We start from the raw sequence: 21,851 nt of genomic DNA on the forward strand, positions 1-21,851 counted from the left end.
CTTATCCCTTCATCTGTTTTCATTTACCACCACCAATGGCCCCAGTTTTCACTCTCCTCACTCCCACGCTTAGCCTTGTTCGATCTCTCTCTCTCTCTCTCTCTCTCTCTCTCTCTCTCTCTCACACACACACACACACACACACACACACACACACACACACACACACACACGCTGTCCTTTACATTATTGTTCCTGAAAGGGTATCTTCCCTATTGTTTTCTTTCCTTTCAGCACCCACATCTTGTCCAGGGTGATCAGTCCAACTCCCATTGTCACAGTGCTTCCTTCTCAGCCCTCCCTGTCCTCCCCCACATCATTTCTCTTGTCCTCAGGTATTATTGTAGTCATTTTTTGGAGCAAGTGGGCAGAATTTCTTTCTTTGGGGGGGTGGCCAAATAATAGTTTATTTCATCGTATGAATAATATCCATTTGACTATTATTCATACTTGATGGTATGAATAATATTTCACAGTATGCATTTCATTGGGTTATTCATTTGTTTTGATTTACTTTTTGTTTTGAATCATTGGGAGACACAGCATTAAGAAGTTGTTGGTCATACGAAGTTCCCATTCCCACCCCTTCACCTGTACTCATTTCTGGCCACTAGTTTCCTGAGTGCTCACTCACTCTTAGTCTCTCTCTCTCTCTCTCCCTCTCTCTCTGTCTCTCTCTCTCCTCATTCACCTTCTCTCCTCTCTCTCCCTCCCTTTCTCTCTCTTTACCTCTGTCTCTGCCTCTATCTCTATATCACTCTCTTTCTCTCTCTAGCTCTACTGCTTGAAGGTGGAAGGTGGATGGGCTTCGTCTCAAGGGCTTGCACATTTGGGGAAATGATGCGTGATCACGTTAAACAAGGCCCTCACTTTGGGAGCAGCAGAGCAGAAGAGAAACTTTCCCTGTGGGCAGGTACCCACCCATGACAAACCCACCCAAGAAGCCAGCTGTTCTGCCCGTTGTGCCACAGGGCCTCACACACAGCCTTCCCTTCATGCAGCATCTGTGGTTTCTGAGCTCCACAGCTGACATGACCAAGGGTATCAGGTGCAGCTCCACCTTCACCCCCAAAGGCTGGATTAACTAACATTATTCCTACTTTTAATAAGTGTGAGAGCTCTAATACCCTACAAATCTGTTTACTCGATGTGCATTGGAAATAAAGTGCCAACAGCCAATATTAAAATACATATATATATATATATATATATATATATATATATATATATTGTTTATTTGGGGGCCACACCAAGAGGCACTCATAGGTTACTCTTCGGCAGGCTCCAGGGAGCCTATGAGATGCCAGGGACCAAACCTGAGCTGTCCATGTGAAAGGCAAACACCATCCCCACTGTGCTATCAATCCAGCCCCCTATTAAAATATTTTTTAAGATAAATATGTGACTGAAATGCAAGCCAACACTTGACAGACTGACACCACATAGAAGAGAGGAGTCTGGGAGGAAACTATTAGGAACTGACTCTTTAAAGATCTGTAGATGGCTTTTAGGAGTCAGAAAGGACACCCCACTTGGGTTTGTTGAGGTCAATATTTGCACGCCTGAGTAATAGTTCATGCATTGGGGGTGCATTCTGGTGATAAAAGTGAGTCATCTCTCTTCCTCTTGGTTTCCCTCTCTCTCTCTCTCTCCCTCTCCCTCTCTCTGTCCTTCTCCCTCTCTCTCCCTCCTTCCCTCCTTCTCTTCTTCTCCCTCTCTCTGTTCCTCTCTCTCCCTCTCTGTCCTCCCTCACTTTCTCCTTCCTTCCCTCTTTTCCTCTCCCTCTCTCTATTCTCTCTCTCTGAGACTGGTTGTAGCACATACTCTGCTTATGGGAGCCCCAAGCTCTTCCTTGAGCATCCCTAGGATCAATATTAGAGCACTATGCCAGGAGTAGTCCCTGAACACCACACAGAATAGCCCAAACACAAAACCAAAAGTGGAAAGAACTCTAGCTGACACTCTCCAAAACTTCCCTTTTCCAAGAGGTGTCCTACCCAGGCTTGGGTGATTTCCTTTCCAGTGAGAGAAATGGTAAGTCCCCTTCCACTGGGAAGGAGACACCCCCTCTTTGACCACATGCTTGGACTTTTCTGGTTCAACATCACCCTCTTCACAGAGATTCCCAATACACCTGAACATGAACGCATCATGAACCTAGAAGACCTGACAGAAGGCAACCGAGTCTCAATGGCCCTACTGCCCACACCCCCTTCTCTGTGCAGAAAAAAATGTGTGGCTTCCCTTTCCTTTTCATAGCCCTGACTCAGAAAGCCCGGCTATTCCCAGCCTACAGTGCACAGCTGCCTTGAGCAATGCCTTCATTCAGAGCAACAGCAAAGTTTTGAGTCCTTCGTAGTTGCAAAAGATTGGTGCTCAGAGGACCCCCAAATTTACTCTGGTGCTCTGATGCAGCCTGAATTTCCCACGGGGAGCTCATTTGCATGTTGCATAAATTATGAGATGGGGAGGGGTGTGGCACAGAGGGGAGGTCAGCCCTCCCCCACAGGACTCTGTCACTGATGCAGATGAGGGATGAGGTGCAGACATATGGAGAGGCTTGGCCACACCTGGTAGAGCTCAAGGTTTCCTACTATGTCTGTACTAAGGGATCACTCCTGAGAGAGCTTGGGCTTTAATTCCCACAGTTCCCCCGCCCCCCAAAAAATGTTCATTTGAAGTATCAGTAATTCAAATCAAAATGTCCATTTTCAGAAAAAGTTGGAACACAGTACAGATGTGTGTGCTTTAAGGAAATTTAATAATTTAATAACAATATTAACAGTGATTTGGGGCCACAATCAGGCATCACTCCTGGCAGTGGACCCTATGGAGTGCCAGGAATAGAGTCCAGTTGGCCGCGTGCAAAGCAAGTGCCCTCCCTCTGTCCTACCTATCACTCCAATGCTATACAATGATTATTTCAGAACTGGTTATCGGAAAGGAGTGAAAGCCGTGCCTGGAAGCTATTCCTCAACTCTTCCTCCTGAAGTGCCACAGGAGAGAGGTGGGAGACTGTTGCAAGTCAGCCCCTGATGAGGTTGACTGATGAAAGGATGGAAGGGTGGAGGATGAGGCCTTTCTCCTCCAGCTCGGATCACGAGTTTGTTACCCTGTTCAGCCGGTGGTTCTGAGGTGAATGCAGCGGGAAGAAAGCCAACAGGCAGTCAGGCTTCCAAAGAAAACAGCTCTTTATTCCGTGAAGAGGCTGAAGCCAAAAGGCCTAAGAATAGGCCCCAGAAAAAAAAGCCTCTTGCCTTCCACAGACCCTTGCTTTTATGCCCCAGAATCAGGTACCACCCAACGGTGGGAGCAGAATGCCAGGTCCCACCCAAGGGTAGGGCACAATCACCGAACAGGGTAGGGTCAATAACATAATAATCCCACTGACATGTTTACATACACAACAGGGGACCATCAAAGGGGGCTGGAAAAAAGCCCAAGTGTCCTGAAATAATTCAAGCAGTTTCTGTAGTTCTGTGTTTCATTCTGAAAGAGTCAGGTTGGGACCTATGCAGGAGCTACCATTTCTTCAGTCCACACAGGTCAACCACGGCCTCTCTTGCCTGTGTAGCTTGCAGAAAATCTCTATAGAAGGTGTGAGAGGGAAAGAGGGGGCCATGGGCCAAGTGTTTTGCAGACCCGTCTTTGAGGAGGCACCCCATTAAGGTGAACAAAATCTGCCGCAGAAGAGAATGCTTTTGGTGTCGTTGTGTATGAGAAAGAAGAGGAAGGGGTGGTCAGCGTAGAACTGGGGCATCTCCGCTCCACAGTCTACCTCGATGAGCAAGCCTGATGCTGCTGCGGCCTCAGTGCCATCCTCATTCACCTCCAGACAGACCTTGTGCACAAAGGTGGACAGATGCAGATTTAAGTCCTCTGCCATGGCCGAAAAGTCAGCCTGGCCAATCTGGAAGGCATTGACCATGCCCAGCGTGGGCAGCACTGACTCCAGTTGATAATCTTCTGCCAGCCTGAACCTGGGCAGGGAAACTTCCACCTTGGTGCTCTTCAGAAGCTTGGTCCAGGCTCGAAATTTCTCAAACGTGAGCTGTTTCTCCACCTGCAAGCAAAAGCCGGAGGTGAGTGTCAGCTCAACCCAACCCTGCTCTCTGACTCTCCTCCATATTGTTGGTCACCACGTGGGACACGGACATGCTTTCTGCCCAGATATGGGAGACTCCTACGTGCTGGGTATCAGGGGAGGAACTGAGAGAGAGACTGGGAGGGGACAGGACTGGCTGACCAGCATCCAGTCAAGGCCATTCTCTCTTCAGAGAGAGAAGTGGGAGGGTAGGAAGTGGTATTTTCAGCATCTCTGGCACAGGCCCCTGACTTCCCTGTCCTCAATGCTGACTCTTCCCCTTCCTGTTTCTTAGGTCAAAATGTGGCTTTTCCCTACTGACCTTTTTAGAACAGACCAGGGATTTTTTGTTTTTCTTTTTTTGCAAAATATTAACCGTATTAGGAAATGTCATGTAGGAAAGAGGGGTGGCCTAGGTCATCCTTGACCTCAGAGTTGGGGGAGAAGGAAAAAAATCAAGGTGAAAAGTAAAAAGATGAGAAAGGGGAGGAATGGAGGATCAAGGGTCAGGCTTGGGTTATATTGGGGATGTAGGAGTGAGCATGGTCCAGCTCTACATCTCAAGCACAGACACAACACTGAAAACATGAGATCTAAGCTGTAACCACGGAACTTTGTAGTGGGCCTGTCAAGGTGTCAAGGATTGGGGGGATGAGGGAGAGTCTGAGAGCACTGGAGATAGAGAGTTGAAACTGGTGGCAGGATTTTAGGATTGAAATATTCTATACCTAAAACTCAAATCTCAATAGCTTTGCAAACCAGGGTTCTTAACTTAAATTAAAAATTGTTTACAGGGGCTGGAGCAATAGCACAGAGGTAGGGCATTTGCCTTGCATGCGGCTGACCCAGGACAGACCTCTGTTTGATCCCCAGCATTTCATATGGTCTCCCAAGCCAGGAGCAATTTCTGAGTACATAGCCAGGAAAAAGCCCTGAGTGTCACCAGGAGTGCCCCCCCAAAAAAAAATTGTTTACAAAACTTTATAATCAGGCTTTGGGCCAGAATCACTACCTCTCTCTCCAGTAACTTGTCCTAATGAGCTGCCCCCATATGTTCTCTAGACCGTCCAGAAAACACTGCGCCAACACACATGGGCCCACAAGAAAGGCGAATGGGATCATTGTAGGTGGACAGGGCGTTGATCAAACAGAAAGGTGCCACAGTTGTGCCCAGGAAAGAGAAAGCATCTTACATGTGCCCCAAGAGGCTGGCATGGTCATAAACAAGTAAGGGGCAAGGTTTTTTGCCAAGGGAGTTCACATTTGTATTAAACACATGAAGTATTGAGAAAATGAGCCAAAAAAAAGAGAGAGAGAGAGAAAGAGCCATAGATGGATGTGATGGCAGTGCCAGCCTGTGACCTTCCCCCCACTCAAGAACACTCAAGAAACCACAAATGGGAGCAGCCAGAGGAGGAGGCCAGAGGTTCTAGGCCCCATTCTTAGGAATTCAGAGCAGGAAGGGGGGTTCTTTCTTCAAATAAAAAATATTTCTGCAGGGCTGGAGAGATAGCACAGTAGGGAGGGCTTTTGCCTTGCACACCGCCAACCCAGGTTTGATCCCCAGCATCCCATAGGGTCTCCTGAGCATCGCCAATTGTAATTTCTGAGCATAGAGCCAGGAATAATCCTGAATGTTGCTAGGAATGACTTCAAACAAAATACAAATACTTCTGGAACTTTAAAAAATATTAATAGGGGCCAGAGAAATAGGGGGCAAGATCCTTGCATGGCACATGGCTAACCCCAGATACAACTGTGGCGCCATGAATGGTCTGCTGTGCCCACCAGGAAAGATCCTTGAGCATAGTCTGGAGTGATCCCTAAGCATAGTCAGGAGTCATCCCCGGGCACAGTCAGGAGTCAGCCCTGAGAACTACTATTATGAGTCATCCCTGAGCACTGCACTGTCATGTGGGGCCAAAGGAAAAATTACAACACTGTTGGGTCCTCATTGGAGAAGAGTGCCTCTAAGAGCAGGTACCAGTCATCCTGTGGACCTGGTGAGACTCTGCATTCAAACCCAGGCATCATTCCCCCAGGCAGGGTCCACACCCCATTTGAGAGGTGGCACAAAGATGGGATGGGAAGAAGTAAGGCACAGTGGGAGACACCCTCAAGTAGCTGTGTCTATCTATTGGGAATCCCGGGAATGGCGGGGCTCACTGAATGTTGTGAGGTCATGCCTTGTGCCAGGGGCTCCCCGAGACTCTCACCAATCTCAGGTCCACATTTTCATCCGGGAGCAGAATGAACATGCTCAGCTCCTGCCTGATGTAAGGCAGCTCCAGCAGCTGTGCTTCTACCTCATCGATGTAGGCCAGGTTGAATGTGGATTCCTGAAACATCATCTGCACCGGCACCTGCTCCTTCTGGAAGGAATGAACCAGCAGGCATGGGGTCAAAGAGGAGGGGAGGGCTGGCAGAAGGGCTAAGACATCTCACTCGACAGACAGAACACAGATGCCCAGGGTGGGAGCAGATCTTCCTTGGCAAAAATGCACCCAGTGCATGAGGCCAGAGCAATAGCACAGTGGAAAGGGCATTTGTCTTGCATGCAGCCAACGCAGGTTCGATCTCTAGCATCTCATAGGGTCCCTCAAGCCTGCCAAGAGCAAATTCCTAAATGCAGAGCTAGGAATAATGCCTGAAAACCACTGGATGCGGCCAAAATAATAATGATTATGATGATAAGTTTAAGATAAAAATAATTAAACATGTTTTCTCTATTTCTCCCTCTGCCCACTCCATACATATCTCAGAAAAAGCTGATTACCAAAACATCTCCATTTTGCTTCAATGTCAGCAATTTAGGCCAACAGGGGAAATCTTCCATTTCAGAACTAAGTAAATATGGGACTATCAGAGGCTGAAAAGACCCATTTTTCAAAAATCAAAAATATTAGGAGCCAGAGAGAAAGCACAGTGGTAGGGCATTTCCCTTGCATGTGGCAGATCCAGGACTGACAGTGGTTAGATTCCTGGCATCCATATGGTCCCCGAGCCTGCCAGAAGTGATTTCTGAGTACAGAGCCAGGAGGAAACCCTGAGAGCCACTGGGTGTGTGACCCAAAAATTAAATTAAATATATATATATATATATATATATATATATATATATATATATATATATCATTAGTAACAAATTGGTTTTTTCCTTCTTTTCTTCCAAGTTCAAAGTTTCCTTAGAATCCTCAGAATGTGGCAGTTTTCAATTTATGATGCCAATCTCTCTCGTTTTTGCAGAGTGAAATTCTGCCAGCCAGTTTCTTCAGATTCCCAGGAGCGAACGCTGTCCCTACCTGATTTATTTTAAAAGGCACTTCGACCGTGTATGCTTTGTCAAATGTATCTCGCCACTGTCCTTTGAAGTAGATGGCGTTGACAAGAACCAGGTTGGTAAGGGGACTCACGGAACCACAGGGCAGCAGCTCTTGAATTTTACCTTCCAAGAGAAATAGATGCAACTGTCACTACAAATCAAGTCATGAGGCAAATACAAGATTATTGATGAAGAACAATTTCTTTTGTTTGGTTGGTTTTTGGTTTTTTTTTTTTTGGCCACACTCGGTGACACTCAGGGGTTACTCTTGGCTTTGCACTCAGAAATCGCTCCTGGCTTGGGGTACCATATGGGACACCCGGGATTAAAACGCAGTCCATCCTAGGTTAGCACGTGCAAGGTAAACGCTCTACCGCTTGCACCCACCACTCTGGCCCCATGATGAAGAACAATTTCTTAATTTTGCATCATTTAGACTGAAAGGAAGCACAGAAATTCAAAATAACCTGAATCACTGAGATTCAATCACTAAGAGCTATATCTCAGCAAGGAGGGTGTTTGCCTTGTACACAGCAGACCCTGGTTTGGTCCCTGCCAGAAGGTTTGCTGAACACAGAGCCATAAGAGAACCCCTGAGGGCTGCCAGGTGTGGCCCAAAGATACAAAAAGACAAAAACAAAGGTTTAAAAAAAAAAAGAAAAACAATTCATGGAATTGGCATTCCTGACCTCCAGCCTTGGAAAATACACAGATTCGAGCCAGATTTGAGAATAATTTGAGCTGAAAGAGAGCCAAGGTTCCAGGCTGGACCTCATGCTCCCTGGTTCCCTCCAGTAACAATATTCATTAGGACGTGTGCTCCTGTGGGCAGCAGCCAGGATGAAGCACACATTTGGGGCAAATGGTGGGCTTTGGGAGTTTGGTGCCTGGAGAAACTTCTAGAAGCCTCTTAAAAAATTGAACTTCCAATTATCTGAAACCTAAGTCAAGTCTGAAGGGTAGGAAGGGAAGCCTAGAAATTAGAGGGAAAGGAAGAGGAAGGAAGGGGAGCAGAAGAATGGAAGGAGGAGGGAGGGGAGGAAACAAGAGGAGAGGGATGGGAGGATGACTTGGAGAAGGGAGGGGAGGACAGTGGGGAGGAAGACAGTGGAGGAGGAGGGAGAGGGAGATGATGGTGGGGAGGAGGAGGAAGGGGAAGACAGTGGGCCTCTCTCACCTTCTGTATTCCTGGAGACCCAGTTATTGATGTTCCCTCTAGCCTCCTCATGGCTTCTGATAAAGGAAAGTTCCTCCAACTCTGCCTGGTACAGCTGAGAACACTCTTCCTTAAAGGGCTATGGAGGGAACGGGGTCTATGAGGTTTGAATTCCAAATAAGAGGTCAGCAAGCTTCGCCCAATGCTGCAAACTTTGATTAAAAGGAGACCCAGATCTCTTGAAAGAGATCAGATTATACTTACTAGATATTAAAACATCAGCATTCTGGGCCAGAGCTATAGCACAGCGGGAAGGGCTCTTGCCTTGCTCACAGCCAACCCTGGGTTTGATCCCCAGCATCCCATGTGGTCCCCTGAACTCTGCCAGGATTAATTCCTGAGTGCAGAGCCAGGAGTAAGCCCTGAGCATCACCAGGTATGACTCACAAGCCAAAATAAATAAAAACAAGATATCAAGGACACCAAAAATAAAATATAGGAGTTTATGAAATTAGTTGATAAACTAAGAGCTCTGAGCAGTAGAACATCTATCTGGTGTGTGTGAGGCCTTGGGTTTGAATGCCAGCCCCCCACCCCCCAAAAAAAAGCAAAATGTAAAATAAAAAAAAATGAAGAATATCCAGAAAGGAGAAATAAATCTTAGAAGTAGCCAGGTTTTGTTTTTTGTTTGTTTGTTTGTTTGTTATGGATTCTGATGTAGTTACAAAATTTCCAGCTTTGGGGACCAAATTTACCATCATTTCCATCTGTCTCTGGGACTCTGCACTGAGTAACTGTCATTGTCTGCCCGAACCACACTTACGGAGCAGAAGTTGCATGATATCTCCCCGTAGAGGCGGCTGGCTGTCTTCAGCACGTACTGGCCTTCCAGATTGTTTACCTTGCTGAGAAGCAACTGGAAACTTTGATGATCTTTCTTCTCTTTTAGAGAAAGCATCTGTGGAGAAACAAACAAGCACAAAGGCGATTTATCCACTTTTATTTCTGGTTTTAAAAAATATGTATACCTAGGGATATACCCTAGGAACACAAAAGTACAATACAACAATTCCTTCCTCACACCTATATTCCTATATTCATTGCAGCGCTATTTACAATAGCCAGACTCTGGAAACAACCAAGATGCCCTTCAACAGATGAGTGGCTAAAGAAACTATGGTACATATACACAATGGAATATTACGCAGCCATCAGGAAAGATGAAGTCATGACATTTTCCTATACGTTGATGTACATGGAATCTATTATGCTGAGTGAAATAAGTCAGAGGGAGAGAGATAGAAGCAGAATAGTCTCACTCATCTATTTGTTTTAAGAAAAATAAAAGACATTTTTGCAATAATTCTCAGAGATAAAAAAGAGGAGGACTGGAAGGTCCAGCTCACAACATGAAGCTCACCACAAAGAGTGAGAGTGCAGTTAGAGAAATAACTATCTAACAATGAGAATGAATGAGGGAAATAGAAAGCCTGTTTGGAGTACAGGTGGGGGTGGGATGGGGAGGAGGAAGAATTGGGACATTGGTGATGGGAATGTTGCACTGGTGAAGGGGAGTGTTCTTTACATGACTGAAGCCCAAGTAAAATCATGTTTGTTACAAGGGTGTTTAAATAAATATATTAATAAAAAAAAAGTTGTATGGAAATTGTTTTTCAAATATCCCCCATTTTTCTTTAGAAGGACATTGCGTCTTTTTTTTTTTTTTAGTTAATTTGATTTTAGACCACACCCAGTGACACTCAGGGCCTTTTGTCTCATGACAGGGGTCCAGCTGTAGCTGAATAAACTCCCTTTTGCATTTTACATGATCAGAGGTGGTCTTTGACTCTCAGCACCAGTAAAGTTATCTGCTCAGACCCTAACAACTCTGGCTCAGGAATTGCTCCTGTGAGCTTGGAGGACCCTATGGGATGCTGGGGATCGAACCCAAGTCCAAAGCAAATATCCTCCCCTCTGTGCTATGTCTCCAACCCCACAGTGTTTTGCCTTTTAACTGTGCATTTCCTGTGTATATCATCAAAGCAATGTCATACAGGGTGTGGGAAGATAAAGGGCAGAAAAAGAGGATGGAGGAGGAGTGAGAGAGACAGACAGACAGAGGCAGAGAAAGAGCTGAAAGTGAGAAGAAAACCCAGAGGAAAATAGCTGGTTTCTTCTGTGTGTGTGTGTGTGTGTGTGTGTGTGTGTGTGTGTGTGTGTGTGTGTGTGTTTTAAACAAAACAGGTTTAATTTAGAATTTCTGAGGAAGGAGAGACGAGAGAGAAACACCCTCAAGAAAGAACGCAGCTTCTTCAAAGGCAGAGCCCAGGGAACACATCCCAGTAGGAAAGTGGGAAAGTCCTCATCTCAAGAGGGGAGAGATGCTGGGACAACGTGCGTGAGGTGACCATGTGTACAGCTGTGTTCAACCCGTGTCCACAGGCTGACCACACACTTGTGCCAAGATCTGGTTCCTTAACTGGGTTTCTTTGCAAAGAGGTGGGAAGTAGCAGGAAAGAGTGAGGAGATAGTCGCCAGACACTTGTACTCCTTGCAGGGCATCTTACTTCTCAGCCACATGTACATACGTGTAATGCAGCAGAAAGCCCTAGACATTTCCTGGGGAAATGTGCAGAAATACAAGCCTGGGGAGTGGTGGAAGGTCTGACCTTCTCTCTGCCCCCATAAACATCCCCCCAATGTTGAAGGGTCTGGTAGTGCAACTTCAGGGATTCTGAACCCACAAGGGTTAGCTTTGGTATCCCAAGTTCATTCTCAACTTTACACCCATAACTTAACCAATGTTGAGGGGGGTTGGCTCTAGAAAAAAAAAATGCTGTTTAAAGGTCAACTGGCTCATAAAGACCTAGAAGAGTTGATTAAGAGGCAAACAGAACCACCCCCCAAAAATACCTGGACACACATGTTTGAAACCTTCACTCTGGATGGATCCTGGACCTGCTTGGAGACATGCCTACCTGGGGAAGTTTCCCCACAACACCCACAAACTCATTCTTGGGCATCACGAGAGTGTATGAGAATCTAGCTCTATGGGGCTCTGGGTCCCTGAGAGAGTCTCTGGGATGTTTGATCCTTGACTATGCATTGGGCCCATGGGCTGCACTACCAGGTTCTTGGGACCAAGTCCTTGCAGCCATCATCTGGCCATGACAGCTCCCACCCTGGCTAATTACACAGGGTAACACCCCGGGCACCCCCAAACAAGGGAGAAGCTTGAGCAGAGGTTGGCAGTGGGTCTGTGGTATCTTACTCCCACACACACACATATACCCCATCTTCAGGTATCACCCATCAGGAAGATTCAGTCATCTTGGGGTTTTCAGAGGATAAAGTTGATCCATTCTTGGGGTTTCACAGATCACTAGGGTTTTACCCAACTCCCTGCCATGGAAACTCAGGTCCCCCCAGAGCCTAGAGACTCTTCCCATCAATCAGTCCCCCTAGTTTTGGGGTTTCCCCAGAAATGCCCCCATATATGACATTGTTCTCTTTACTTCTCTTCACCTTTAAGAAATGTCAGGGGGTGGGGCCCGATGACTCAGACACAGATATAGGGGACAAATGTATTGTCATCATCTATGTGTTTCCCATCAAGTGTCCACAATAATAGCAATCATGATGACATCACTCTGCTTCTCAAGGGCAAAGCAAGTTCAGTGGAAATTCTGAAGCCACTCGGAGGTAGGCATTGGGGGTGCTGAAGGCCCTGAGGCTTAGGAGTGTGGCTGAGGGGATAGCTCAGCAGTCTGGAACACATGTCGGCATGTGGAAGAGGACTGAATCTGGGTCCCAGCATGGACAGGAGTACCCTGGGCATTGCTGTATAGCTCAGAAGCCATAGAGGTAGACTCAGTGCTCAGCAAATGTTAGTTAAACCAGGCTAAGTAGCAGCTCCAAAGCCTGTTAGAAAATTAAGGACTTGTCTTTCCAGCCTCATTCACTGGTTCCTGGCCTCACCTGTCCTGCCCTGTCCTACCTTGAGAAATTTAAAGGACTTCAGAAACATGCTGCCTTCTAGAACAATCACGGCACAGAATATTTGGCTCCCAAAACTAGACCTTCCATCCTTGACCTTCAAGCCATCCAGGCGTCTTTCTCCCAATAGGGGCTGAAACACTTCACCCAACACCAGTGCTCTGAGATGATTCATTTGGAAACAAAGGTCCATGCCCAGGACTTCTCACTCTCCGATAAATCCTGCCATGTTCCCATGTGGCCCCACTGCCTCCCCCACACACACAAAAAAATCACTCACCAGGCATCTGCCCCTCACCTCACTGACAGTTCTGAGCAGAAGAGCTGTCAGCCCTTTCCCTGGCCCTGGTGCTTACCTTGGCTATCTGGGCCTTGGTGCTGCCTCTGGCTCCCAGGAGGATGGTGGCCAGGGCAGAGGTCACGCTCAGGGGAGACACACACACGTTGCACCCAGGTGTGTCTTGGCACAGAGACTTCAGGAGGACGACGGCGAAGGAGCCATTGGACTTGGAAAACGCATCCATGGCGGCCAGGCAGTCTTGAGTCCGGCACCTATGGGTTGGGGGGAGAGGTAGCCATCAGGGGAACCCCTCATGTCCCCTGCCTCGTCCAACTGAGGCAACTGAGGAATCTCGCTCATGACATGACTGATGGTGAGAGGAAATCTGTCCCCTGTTACGCTCCGTCCAGAAGCAAAACACATGAGCTCACTAGGTCCATGGAATGGATCCAACTGTCTTAAGAGCTGCAAGGAGGGAAATTAATGTAGCTGTCACTGCTCACTGCACTCTCTCTCTCTCCTCTCTGTCTTTCTACTCTATTTCTCTCCTCTCTCTGTCTCCCCGTATCTCCTCTCTCTTTCACCCCCTTTCTGTCTCTCTGTCTCTTTCTCCTGTCTCTCCTCTCTGTCTCCTCTTTCCCCCCCCCCCTGTGTCTCTCTCCTTTCTCTTCCCCCAACCCCTGGTCCCCAAGATCGTTGGGGCAAGGGGGTCACCTCCCATGCACCCCAACCTGCCACAGTGATTTCAAGCCACATCGCAGACCTCAATCTCCCACGCAGATACCCAAAAGCTCAGGGCCAAGCTGACCCTGGGAATGAAAGGGGCTAAGAGGAGATATGCAGGACCCCACGTTCTATGAGGCTTCCCTGCTCCTCAGAGGCAGCTTTGGACCATGTGCTGTGGGTGGGCCCCCTTCACCCCGGGAAGAAAGAGTGAGAATGTTGGTGGGCAGGTGGGTCAGTCTGGCCCTGCCTGGTAAGATGTGTCCACCTGCAGCAACTACTGGCTGGTTCCTGAGCCCTTGGGACTCGAATGACCTGCTTCCTCATGGATTGTGATTGCCACAATTTCATTCCAGCCCAAGATGTTTACAAACCACCCAGGGGAGGTCAGTGCAATGACCCAAAGGATCAAGAGTCCTTCCGGGGGCCCTCTTCCAGTTCCGGTGGAACTCAGCTCGGAGCCTTGGAAACCCTCAGCCCTGTGTCAGAGGGTGGGCTCTCCTCCCCTCACCCCTGTGGCAGGGGCTGGGCTCTCCTCCTCCTCTCCCTCCTTCTCCTCCTCTTCCTCTTCTTCCACAGGCAGCACAAATACCTAGCTGGGATGAGCACTTTCCAGGGAAGAGAGCATATCACAGCGGCAACTGGTACACGTCATTACCCAGCTGGGAGAATTTGGCATCATCGCCCATGACAAAGGCAGGAACAGAGGGATGGAAGAGGCTGTCAAGGGTAGACCCCCCAGGTAGACTGAGCAGAGAAAGCCCCAGAGAAGAGCAGAGGAAGGTCACCCAGGCTGGACAGATCCTCGCTGGCACAGCCACCCTGTCCCAGCTGTCATGGTCCCAGCTGTCACTGTCCCAGCTGTCACTGGGAAGAGCCTGTTCTCCGCCCTGGCTGGAGCTGTCTTCTCTCTTCTCTCCCCAGCTGCTCTGTCCTGCTCTTGGTTTCCTCCTGGTGGCCTGCCCGGGTCCTTGTCTCCCTAATCCTCGGATCCCACCGCCTTTTCGATCCGACCCTACCCCAGGATGTCCTCACCTGCTGTTTATCTGCGAGCTGTATCCCCAGTGGAGCTGGGACCCGGGCCAAGTCGAGCCAAGCCGGCTGCAGCACACGCTGGCTTGGCTTGACAACCCAGCCGGCCCTTTAAAGGGGAGGCAGTGGGCGGGCAGCAGGCGGAGCTGCTGGTTTCAAGCCAAAGTGAAGGCAGTTTCCTTGCCGGGAAGGCACCCTCAACCCTCTATCCTTCTATGAAACCTGGCAGCTGAAAAGCCCCACAAAAGCGGAGTATCAATATTAGTGCTTTGAATTGCTGGAAACGTCATTTGTTAGATGCTGCCATAGAAACACCCCAGCTTAACAGTGGACAGCTCGTTGTACCATTTCTTCTTTCTCTTTTTCTTTCTTTTTCTTTCTTTCTTTCTTTCTTTCTTTCTTTCTTTCTTTCTTTCTTTCTTTCTTTCTTTCTTTCTTTCTTTCTTTCTTTCTTTCTTTCTTTTTCTTTCTTTCTTTCTTTCTTTCTTCCTTCCTTCCTTCATTCCTTCCTTCATTCCTTCCTCCTTCCTTCCTCCTTCCTCCTTCCTCCTTCCTTCCTTCCTCCTTCCTTCCTTCCTTGCTTCCTTTCTTTCTTTCTTTCTTTCTTCCTTCCTTTCTTCTTTCTTTCTTTCTTTCTTTCTTTCTTTTTCTTTCTCTCTTTCTCTTTTTCTTTCTATCTTGCTCTATCTTTCTAACTTTTTTCTTCTCTTCCTTTTATAATCTTATCTTTTTAGTCTTTTTTATATGTTTTTTTTAGGGGGGGGGTTGGGCCTCATGTTTTGACACTCAAGAGTTATTCCTGGCTCTGCACTTAGAAATCACTCCTGGAATGTTCAGGGGACCCTATGGGATGCTGGGGTCCATTCTTTCCAGGTCAGCTGCATGTAATGCAAATATCTTACCGCTGTGCTATCTCTCCAGCTCCCCTAGTCTGTTTTTAAATAACTTTGATCTAGAAACAAAAATATTATGGTCAACTATGGCAACTATGTGATGCATTTTCTTTAAATAGAGTGAAAACAAAGACAAATAAACAAAAACAACAGAGTCCAGGGAAAGGAGTCAGTGACTGCCAGAAGCAAACAGAGCTCTCTGTTTTGCTGCTCCTGCAGGGTTCGGAAAACCCGATTTCCAGCTGCACTGCACAGAGTAATGAAAAAGACTCGAGCCCAGCAATGATGCAAGCAAGTTCCGTATATTATCTGACCAGTCAGAGGTCTGAAACGTATCCGTGGCAGAGTAGAGGTTTACGGACCCCAAAACCTTAAGCCAGTCTCTTTTTATACAGAATTTAGACAGGTTGATTCATTCTTATCATCAAAGCACAATCTTAAAAGAAACAGGAATGAGCACTGACATAGGAGATCTGCGTCCAGGGTTGTGAGATAAAGGTGATTTCAAATTTCAGGGTTTTAGGGCGGGTGGGCCACACAGGAGAGGGAAGCAGGAGGCCTGGGGGGGGGGGGCAGGGTGGCAGCATTTTCAAATCTCAAGGGTGGATGGATCACACAGGAGCTTGAGGGCGGGTGGGTCACTGTGAAGCTGCGGGAAGCAGGGAGGCCGCAGGCAGGCCGAAGGCAGGTTCTGTAACTTGGCAGATAAGGAATATGCAGACAGGTAGTTGAAGAAAACATCTTATAATTAGTTGAAATGAAACGGGAGAGAAAAGCAACTTACGGCTGGAGTTTAATAAATTCATATCATATTTTAAAGCTTTCATGAAAAGTATGTTTTTCACTTCTTTCGCTCCAAAACATCCTTGCCTTTCAGATACTTGTTGATTTAAAATAATACAGAAAGCATAAAGTTCATGAGTTGGGTGAGACCGCCCCAAGCACAGCGCCTGTAGCCCCTTCTGCCTGTGGAGCTGAAGACACAAGATAATGGTGGAGAAATAATTCCCAAGCAGTCAAAGTTTCATCGGAGTCAGCTAGCTTTTATTCCAAGGCCCTGTCAACCATATGCAATCTCTGAGCCACGCCTGCCTAACTCAGTCTTTCTCTCAGGAGCTCTGTCTGTCTTCCTTGCTGCTGCTCTCTATGCTTCTTTCCAGGCAGCACCTTTTATCTCCCTTATTCAAAACCCATAGACCCATCAGGTGTGGGCAGGTCTGACCATCCAGTTGGGATTAACATCTCAAGAGGAAGTTTAGGTAAAGGCATTGGAGAAAATGATACCTTATAGATACCGATTGTCACATTATCCTACCAGCAGGAGAATAGTGTTGTAAGAGTCAGCCAGGACTGAAGGGAAGAGAACTCAAAAGGGTCACCTTCTATCTACATTTCAGTGACCCCAGGGCTACATATATTGTGTATGATATAAAATGTAGATAGAAGGTGATTTTCTCCAATGCCTTTACCTAAACTTCCTCTTGAGATGTTAATCCCAACTGGATGGTCAGACCTGTTTCCCCCAGGCTAGACTCCAGCAAAGTTGACCTAAGGAACTGTCACACTCTGGGTTAGATATTATTACAATTTAACTGTACTGCGGATCTCAGTTTCTCTGCCTTTTTATCTTTATTCGTAATAGCCAATCACGTGGGTGGGAAGTGGTATGGTTTTGAGTTGCTTTTCTTTGAAGGCTTCTCTGCCCAGAATTTCTTCATGGTTTCCAGCTTCTTTTTATGTACAGACATCATTATTATTAATTATTATCATTATTGTTTCATTATCCATTATTATTATTACATTTCTATTTATTTTATGCCTAGCTAATCCCTAAGCCATAATTTTTCATTTCTTCTGCTTCTTCTGTGATGTCATTTTCCTCTGAGCAGCCTCCTCTTCTGTTGTAGACACAATATGTCCTTTTGCTGGGAGGATGCTGGCTATGTTGGAGAGAATTCAAGCATGAGCTCTGTATAACTTGTTTGGTTGGGTTTGGTTTATGGGGCCACACCCAGAGATGCTCAGGAGTTGTTCCTGGTGAGTCTTAGGGGACCCTATGGGATGCCATGATTGAACCTGGGTCAGTCACATGCAAGGCAATTGTCCTCCCTGCTGTCCTACAGCTCCAACCCTCTGTATAATTTTGGTGGCACATATTGGAAATGTGGTTCACTGGGATAGGCTCAATGAGCAAGTAGAGAATCCCCATCTAAGCCATCAGCTCATCACAACTCTTGGCATCGTTAAGCAGGAAACACCTTGCATTCTTTTGGGGCCATCAACTCTCTGCCCGGCCCTACTGTTGGCCCCAGGACTGTCACACGGGGATGACAGGTTTGCTTCTGGAGCGGGGCAGCCCTCAGACACTTGGTGGCTTTCCCGACATCTCATATGGCCCCCTGATGCCTCCGCAGTGTCCTAAGACTCTTAAAGTGGAACCAGCTTGAGCCCCTTGATTTGGTTCTCAGTCAAGCGCATAATTCAGAAATCCCTAGAGCCTGCAAGAGGCAGCATGATACCTGCTGCCCAGACATAGCTCCTTCCTAACTATCCTCCTCACTCTGCATCTATCTCCATAGCAGAAGCCACTCAGGGTGACCCTCTGAGATGGGGGGTCACTCAGGAAATTGGAGATAGGCCCTGGGGTGGCTTCAGGCTTTGGGTGTCAACTTCTCCAGCTGCACCTACTGCATAGGTAGGAAGCAGAGCATGGTGGTGAAGGGCTCAAGAGGAGAGACAGACAGACAGACAGACAGACAGACAGAAACAGAGACACAAAGACAGAGAGACAGAGACAGAGAGCTAGTCTGTGCTGATCCCCGCTCTTATCCAAGGATGCCCACAGCCCTCAGACTACGGGAACAGTCTGTGGGGTTCAGAACCCCTAAGGGGTGTCCCTACACACTTCCAGACCAGCCTCCTGATCCTTCAAACTTCACACATCTGACATCCCAGAGCCAAGCAAAACTCAGCAGGCATCCACGGAGTGCCCCGGCCAGTGCACATGCTTGGTTTGGCCACTGGAGGTGCCACAGTGATTTGCTCCGACTAGATTGAAGGCCAGGCCAAAAGGACCAGGTTCTTGGAGGAAGAAATTCAGATGCTGGGAGGAAAGGGTGGGGAAGAGGGACCGGAAAAGTAGGGCACAGAGGGGAAGGCACACTTGTAGGGAGCAGAAGCAGGAATCTAAAGAGCCAGTGGTGCTCTGGCCGGCTCTGTGCCCTGCTGGTGTTAGGGGTCAGCCCTATTCCTGACTCCATATCTGCACCCCCCTCCCCAGTGGGACCCTGGAAACTGTGCTCTCTGAACACTCCCCATTCTGGTCCAGTGACAATAGCTGCTCAGTCCCTCCGTAACTTGCACTCAACCAAGAAGCTCCTTCTTCTTCTCCATCCCAAGAGGGAGGTAGGAAAATTGGGTGACCACCCCCCCCCAACATTACCTATCCATCACTCCTGGCCTCCTATGGAGAGATGGAACTGGCTGCTACCAGGCCGGATTTTACCTTTAGCCTTCAGGATTACTGTTGTGTTGTGTGGTATGGTGTGGTGTGGTGTGGAGTCATGCCCTGCGCTGGGGTACAATATCTTAACAGTGCTCAGGGGACCATGTGGTATGGGGGATTGAACTACTGTCTCTCAGTGCCACCTTCAAGGACATTTGTCAATCAGTTGTTGTCATCTGGAGGGAGGACTGGAGCAATAAATAGCACTTTGGGTAGGGTGTTTGCCTTGCATGCGGCCAACCCATGTTTGATCCCCAGCATCCTATCTATAATAAGGTCCCCAGAGCCCTACCAGAAGTGATTCTTGAGAGCAGAGTCAGGAGTAACTCCTGAGCACTGCTGGGTGTGAACCAAAAAGTGGCAAAAAGGTTAAGCAGGGCAAAAGCATTTACACAGGAGTTAAGAAACTTGTGAATAAGGACTCCGCCCCTGCTTTCCCATTCCTCACACCCTCTAACCTGCACTTCTAGTTTTACTACCCATGTTTATTCCGAAACCCCCACCTGACACCTTGGCTTCCTCCCCTCCCTGAATCACCCTCTTTCTTCCTAAGTGGCAAAAGTTGGGGGTCAATGCACCAGAATTTAGTTTCTTAACCTGTGAGTTTCCATTCCAGATAGGGTCATGTGGAAGTGGGGAACAACCTTCAAAGCTTGTTCTAGGGGCCAGAGAGTGCATGCAACTGATCCAAGTTTGATCCCCACCACTCCATACAGTCCCCCCAAATCCCGCCAGGAGTGATTTCTGAGTAAGAGCCAGGAGTAAGCCCTGAACACATTCAGGTGTGACCCAAACACACACCAACTAAACGCCACAAAAATTTGTTTTAAAATGGAATTTTTTGAGGAAGGAAAGATAATGCTGTAGGTAAGGCTCTTGCCTTGCAAACAGATGACTTGGGTTCAATCCCTGGCACCACATATGGACTCCCCCTCAGCATCCCCTATGGCCTGCTGAGCACCACCACCAGTTGTGCCCCCCCAATAAAACAAAAGCAAATAAAAAAACATGTACTTAAAGACTCTAACTGGGACCAGCACCAGTCCAGAGCAGGTCAGACCCCCCTCCAAAGAGAAACTCTAGCAGGAACCAAGAACTGAGATAATAAGGTCATAAAGGTGGACACCAAAAATTCCAAGCTGTTCCCCTTAACCACGAATTCAACTTTACAGAAACGCCTACATGGGGGCTACCAGGGGGAAAACCTATAAAATCTAAAAATTCTGCAAATACAGACATGGATTTCCCCATTCTCAGGAACTGAGGGGAGCTTCTCCAGTTGAGAGGTGAGTTCAATTCTCCTCGTGTTGGAGAAGCCATGTTCTCTCCTGGGCTTTCTTCTTCCTTCCTTTCCCATGATCTTTGAATAAAACAGTTTGGCTTCACTGTCCTTGTCCCTGCCTAATTCTCCTCTGTGAGGGAAGGTATTGTAGCTGGGAAAGAAAGGCTCCACTCCCATGCATGAGTCCAGCTCCCTCTGCTGGGTGGTATCAGGTCCTCCTGCCTCTCCTGGGAATGTTTCCAGCTTGCTGCTTGCTGGCTTGGCCTCTCTATTTCTTTTTTTTAAAATTCCACTCAAACTTTATTTTGCTTGTTTGTAGGGGGTCACACCCAGCAGTGCTCAGGGGTTACTCCTGGCATTGCGCTCAGGGGTCATTCCTGGTAGTGCTCAGAGGATCATATGGGATGCTGGGGATTAAACCTGGGTGGACTGCGTACAAGGTAAATGCCCGCCCCACTGTGCCATCGTTCAGGTCCCAGGTCCCTCTTTGTAAATTCTATTTCTAAGGCTTGCAGAAAATTAGTGATTTAGCCACCTAAGATATTCCTTCTCCCAACACCCTAAGCTTTCTGTTGAGATGTTAATCCCTCCTGGATGGTCAGACCTACCCTTACCTAGGATGGGGTGGGGGGATTTGAATATAGAATAATAGAGTCTGTCTGGGGGGAAGAGAGGAGAAAGAAAGAGGTGGAGAGCCAGAGGGGAAGCAACAAGAAGAAGCTGCTCGGCAAAATCTTAGCATAGAAGCCATGTGAAGAAAAGCATATGGTGGGCAGGGCCTTAGAATAAAAGCAAGCAGACTACAATGAAACTTTAACTGACTGCTCATGATTAATTTCTCTGCCATTACCCTACAATCTCAGACCCACCGGCTGAGGGACTACAGGCACCGTGCAGAGGGAGGCCCTACCCAACATGTGGACTTTATGCTTTATATTTTATAATTTAATCAACATCTGGCACCCACCACCCATATTGATTTCATAAGCCTCACCTGACATGATGGCTTCCCCCCCCTCCAACCCTCTTCCTTTCTAGGTGGCAAAAGTGGTGTCAATACACCAGAATTTACCTTCTTAACCTGCGGGTTTCCATTCCAGATAGAGTCAAGTGACTGCTCGAGGAAGTGGAGAATGACCTTCCAAATTAAATCCAGTGTGTCTCTCATGCCAGTTCCAGAACACGTTCATCCAGAATTCCTCCCAGGATTGGCGCATCCATGCCCTGGAAAGGATAAAATGATAAAACGCCTACCCAAGATGCTCACCAAAAGAAGCCATTTTGGGGGCTCAAAGTTGAGACCTCACTCACTGTGAGTGCCACTCACAGACCCCCAGCATGGCCCTTTTGGCTCTGTTCTCTGGGCCTCCTTTGGGGGGAGTGTGTGATCTTAGAACAAATGCAGGACTATACAGTGTCCTGTGGACCCAGAGGCTCAGGGAACCCTAGAGGATGTCTGGCCAGATTGACAGGTTCTTGGGTACCTGGATGCAGAGTAGAAACTTTGCCTTTCAGGCGAGCAAGCTGCAGATGAAAGAAATGCAGTTCAGGGACATCATAGGGAAGGCTAAGGGAGGA

The 21,851-nt window shown here is 47.6% G+C and overlaps 1 protein-coding gene across 1 annotated transcript; it reads right to left on the reverse strand.

Moving 5' to 3' along the window:
- Nucleotides 1–3,564: 3,564 nt before the first annotated feature.
- Nucleotides 3,565–14,230, reverse strand: LOC125996040 (serpin B9-like). Its single transcript, XM_049765002.1, has 7 exons — nucleotides 14,154–14,230; nucleotides 12,915–13,110; nucleotides 9,386–9,520; nucleotides 8,584–8,701; nucleotides 7,387–7,529; nucleotides 6,301–6,456; nucleotides 3,565–4,063 (listed from the first exon to the last, which is right to left on the reverse strand). The coding sequence occupies exons 2-7, from the start codon at nucleotides 13,080–13,082 to the stop codon at nucleotides 3,665–3,667; spliced, it is 1,119 nt and encodes a 372-aa protein (XP_049620959.1). The 5' UTR covers nucleotides 13,083–13,110; nucleotides 14,154–14,230; the 3' UTR covers nucleotides 3,565–3,664.
- Nucleotides 14,231–21,851: the final 7,621 nt, after the last annotated feature.

The sequence above is a fragment of the Suncus etruscus genome, chromosome 18, assembly GCF_024139225.1.
Source record: "Suncus etruscus isolate mSunEtr1 chromosome 18, mSunEtr1.pri.cur, whole genome shotgun sequence".
NCBI lineage: Eukaryota > Metazoa > Chordata > Mammalia > Eulipotyphla > Soricidae > Suncus > Suncus etruscus.

Coding starts and splice junctions, on each gene's coding strand:
- LOC125996040 (XM_049765002.1), bottom strand. CDS start 13,082: ATGGATGCGTTTTCCAAGTCCAATGGCTCCTTCGCCGTCGTCCTCCTG. Junction 7,530..8,583: donor GGTCTCCAGGAATACAGAAG/GTGAGAGAGGCC, acceptor TTCTCTTGGAAG/GTAAAATTCAAGAGCTGCTG. Junction 4,064..6,300: donor AAAATGTGGACCTGAGATTG/GTGAGAGTCTCG, acceptor TTTTGCTTGCAG/GTGGAGAAACAGCTCACGTT.